General features: G+C 48.5%; 1 protein-coding gene across 1 annotated transcript; it reads left to right on the plus strand.

Moving 5' to 3' along the window:
* The first annotated feature begins 467 nt into the window (after positions 1 to 467).
* On the plus strand, positions 468 to 2,014 carry LOC120241400 (C-reactive protein). The gene is given in 3 exon segments (XM_039246486.1): positions 468 to 582; positions 1,173 to 1,547; positions 1,550 to 2,014. Coding segments are annotated over 3 exon segments (666 nt in total). The 5' UTR covers positions 468 to 518; the 3' UTR covers positions 1,777 to 2,014.
* The last annotated feature ends 2,770 nt before the right edge of the window (positions 2,015 to 4,784 follow it).

Genomic DNA, 4,784 nt, shown 5'->3' on the forward strand with positions numbered 1-4,784 from the left:
GCATTTTTACGTGTTGTGGCATAAAATTCACAACCAGTTTTGTAAATGGCTGTCCATTCTGTTTAGGAGATGTGGGTTTATACCATTTATTTAAACATGCCCCCAATTTCGAAGTCCACTACCCTAAGTATTGCTGTCTTTGTGAATAAAGCCTCCTCCAGCCCCCAAGCCACTCTCCAATATTCTGGAGGATTTCTCCGGAATGCATTTTCAGGATGTGACTGTTTTGGTTCACCGAGCACCTCCACACAACGCTGTTGGAGAACCAGCAGGCATTACAGAATCTCTGCTAAATAACCCACATTGATCGCTCATTTTGTGATTTATCTTGGTTTATTTGCTCTTTGGACTTTGATTCATGGCACCAAAGGGCAATCTTGGAAATCATTTACCCACCAGCTGAGGTCACTATGATTGTGGCTCATAAAAGGTCAAGTGGAGCAGGCCAGAGATGGGGATCTCAGCCACCGATACTCTTTCCACAACAATTCTGGGCCTGGTGGCAGCAGGGAGGAGACATGGACAAGTTGTCATTGTGTTTCCTGGTCATCATCAGCATCCCTGGTGCTTTTCTCCTAGAAGGTAAGTGTTGCTTTGAATGGTCTCTGAGTTCTTGTCTCTGGGCCAGGCTGTGTAAAGCCATCGGGAAAATGGCCAGCGTGAGGAAGGGATGGTGGTTTGGGGAAGAGGGCAATCTGTTTTCTGAATCCATTCTGTCCATACATAGTGACAGAATACACCTTCATGGCCTAACAGGGTGTTCAAAAAGAGACCCTAGGCCCTAATGGAATCACTTGTGTTAAGCGCCCCATCAGCAAACCAAGACTTAACTACCTAACCTCACTTCAGTGCTAGCCTCCCCCTGGAATATAACCTAGCCAGTCAGTGGGTTAGCAACTGGTTAGCACTACCGAGGTAATTCCCCTGCAAACAGCCCTTCCTTCCCCCAGGGGAAGGAGACTCTGCTTGAAATAATCTACCCCTTGCTAGAAACTTTCTCTTCCTGAACTTTCTCCCATGCAGCTCCTCAAGGTCCTTTCTTTCTGCTAGATGAGATGCTTCACGAATCAGTGAATAAGGCAAATTAGATCTTTAAATTTACTCCTCTGAATTTTGTTTTTTAACATAACTCAACTGTTGACATTTTCTCTCTCTGTTTTCTTGTCCCACAGACCTGAAAAATAAGGCCTTTGTGTTCCCTCAAGAGTCTGATAATTCCTTTGTGACCCTATTTGCTCAGGCCCAGGAGCCACTGAAGGCTTTCACCATATGCCTGAAAGTCCATACAGCCTTGACCCGCCCATATAGCCTCTTCTCTTATGCCACCAAGGCACATTATAATGAGATCCTCCTCTTCAAGGAAAAGCTTGGCATATTCAGCATATCTGTGGGTGGCACTGACGCCTACTTCAACATTCCGGAGAGTGCTTTTGAACCAATGCACTTCTGTGCTACCTGGGAGTCCATCTCAGGGATTGTAGAGCTCTGGGTGAATGGGAAGCCCATGGCGAGGACGAGCCTGAAGAAGGGATACACTGTGGGGACAGAAGCATCATCCTGGGGCAGGAGCAGGATTCCTTCACTGGGAGCTTTGATAAGAACCAGTCCTTGGTGGGAGACATTGGAGACATGAACATGTGGGACTTTGTGCTGACACCAGCTGAAATGAACACCATCTACAATGGTGAGATCCCAAGTGCCAACGTCCTGAACTGGCAGAATATGATGTACAAGGCACAAGGTGAAGTGTTTGTCAAGTCCCAGCTGTGGATCTGAGATCTTTTGTCGGTCTTGAAGTTGCCTCCAATAAGGGGGGGGGGGGTCACACCTTGCAAGGCCCTCATTTGTCCTGGCTCTGAGGGGTGAACCCTACATGCATGGGGGGCTGTGTTTCCCTCTGCCTCCTCCACTCTGCTTTTAACAGCGCAAGGGACAGTGCAGGGCAGAGGGGTTGTTCACGACTGTACATCAGAATCACCAGGCCATACTACCCGATCTGGGGGAGGGGCGCCTGGGGGGCTCAGTCGTTTGAGCTCAGGCCACGAGCTCACGGCTTTGTGAGTTTGAGCCCCATGGTGGGCTCTGCACTGACAGTGTGGAACCTGCTTGGGATTCTCTCTCTCTCTCTCTCTCTCTTTCTGTTCCTCCCCCACCTGCACTGTGTCTCTCTCAAATAAATAAATAAACAAACTTAAAAGAAAATCTGATTTGTGGCACCATCAATGTTTCTAAAGTTCTCCAAGTGAGTCCAGTGTTCGGTCAAGATGGAGAGCCATGCATTTGAAGTGTGTTTAGGAGCCAACTTTTTTTTTTTCCTCTTGGAAGACCGCGTATGTTTACCTGTAGTCCTGTCAACATTTTAATTTCTTTTTAAAGGCAAACCCACTTCATTTTATGGTGCTTTCATGAGTTATCTGCATAATCCAGGAGGAGAATTTTCCCAGAATTCTGACCCCACCATCCATCAGGATGTGGTCATTGTAATTTAGAATTCTCTTTAATTATTTAATCCTTTGAATTTGAAGATTTAAAAATCTAATGAGAAATGTTTTGTTGTCGTTTAGGTTTAATTTGTTCTTTTTTCTTCTGGATCCCCAATTTTCATTGTGTGATATTTCCATTATTTTCCCTTCTTATTTATCATCACCCAGACCACTCTTAACCTATGTGCTTTGTCCTAATAATATGAGCTTTTATTTTTTTAAGCCTTTCTGTCACATCAGTGATTTGTTTTGCTGTCTGGCTTATTGGGATCCCTGCTATTTCTAATGCCTCTGAAAATCTCACAGTGCTTTCTGAGTTTGTCTGGAATCTCTTCTTGGATTTAGTATCGTCTTCTCATCAGGTCCCTGTTTTCTTCAGTTTGCTTGAGAGTTTAATACCTAACATTTTCTGAATTTTCCTGTCATTACTCTTTTTGAATTTTTTAAAATGTTTTATTTATTTCTGAGAGAGAGAGAGAGAGAGAGAGAGAGAGAGAGCATGAGCAGGGGAGGGTCAGAGAGGGAGATACAGAATCAGAAGCAGGCTCCAGGCTCTGAGCTGTCAGCACAGAGCCCAACGCAGGGCTTGAACCCATGCACTGTGAGATTGTGACCTGAGCCAAAGTTGGATGCTTAACCCACTGAGCCACCCAGGCGCCCCATGTCATTACTCATTTTGAAATAAATCTTTTCCCTGCCTTAAGTACTGGTCTTTCATGTCTTAGTACTTTTCCATCATCCACCTGCTCAAAGCCAGTGTGAGGGGTGAGTTCTTGAGCCCCTTCCTGCTTGGCTGGCCACGGTGAGACCCTGACAACTTCAGCAGGCCACCTGGGGACTCATACGACAGCCTGCAGCTCCCCTTCCAAGTGATTGTCACTTCCACCAGTTTCTGCCAAGCATCCCAGACGCTCGCAGGTGCGCGTTTTCAGTTATTTGTGTCATTTCTGTATCTGCGGAATGATCGGGAATGCTGGAGAGGACACAGGTAACAATAGCAGCCTGATCCAGCAAGACCAGGTCTTGGCCCTTCTGGAGGGTCCTAGGCTGGGGAAGCTCCGACTCTCTCTGACTGGCTGCTTCTTTTGGGAGGAGGAGGGGCTTGTGTGTGTTTGTCCCAAGCCTGACATCCACTGGTCCACAGCTCAGGGGTCACGTTTCCTGTGCACGTGACAGCTCTCTCCGGGGCCCCCGGACCCTTCCCTCTCCACCAGGTGGGAAGTCAATAGAGATTCTCGTTTCTGCTCCATCTGGAAGTTTAGATGTGAGGGAGGGGGGCTCAGGAAGGTCCCAGCTGCATTCTCTGCCAGCCACAAGGCTGGTGCTGGGATCCTTATCTGAGTCCTATCTCGATCTCTCAGGTCCTTTAGAACGTGCAGAGAGGACGTACGCCTGTCCCCTCAGAGCCGCAAATGCCAGGAGAAGGACCCTCTTTGGTTGAGAGCTCTGTACTTTTTGCACCTCTAGGAGCAGGAAGGGGCCAGGCAGCGCTCCAGGCCTAGTACAGGTATAATCGAATGGGCCCCGCCCCCCACCCCACCCCCGTCCCTGGGGTGGGGGCTTACACCTGAGGCCAGCGCAGTCTTGCCCAAGAATTCCAACTCTGTACTTTGCAATGCTCCCCAGGGGCCCGGGTACATTCATCCCAAACCAGCAGAGCCCTGGTGCCTGGGTCATTGGCCTTTGCGTCATGGGCATCATCAAGCCCTGATGGCAGCGCTAGGTTCTGTTCCTCTCAACATGCTGTACTCATGTTCAGGGTCAAGGGGGGCCCATGGAAGGTCTCATCTGCACCTTTCTACTGGTCACTGGAGTTTCTTAAAGCCCCTGCCCCTTTCATCTAGGGTTTAAGATACCACCACGTGAGCTCATATCCTGGTCCGTCTCTTAACGGGCAAGAGGAGATGTTAGGCAAATTGTTTAAAACTCTTTGTTCCACAGATTTCCTCATCTTTCAAATGGGCAGAATGTAGGGCCTCCTTTCCTCGCACGAAGCTAGTGCTCCATGCCTGTTATCTCTGATTTGCTAACAGTACTGGTCACCGGATCACCCGGGTGGATTTCAGAGACCCAGGCTCTGGACCAGAGACCCGGTAGGTTGAAGAGATCCAGCAATGGATGGCTGCAGAAAGGGGTCTCCGGCCCTGAGGGGGACGTGTCAGCTTGCCGTGGAGACAAAAATCATGGACATCGTCACAAACTTAAGGGACAAGGGGTACATTTGGAAGGTCTGTCCCCGGGAGGCTGTGCTTTCAGGAAACAGGTTCAGTCAGAGGCAGAACAGAGAGACAGCGAGAGGCA

This window comes from Hyaena hyaena, unplaced genomic scaffold (assembly GCF_003009895.1).
Source record: "Hyaena hyaena isolate Hyena2069 unplaced genomic scaffold, ASM300989v1 scaffold_281, whole genome shotgun sequence".
In the NCBI taxonomy this organism is placed as follows: Eukaryota; Metazoa; Chordata; class Mammalia; order Carnivora; family Hyaenidae; genus Hyaena; species Hyaena hyaena.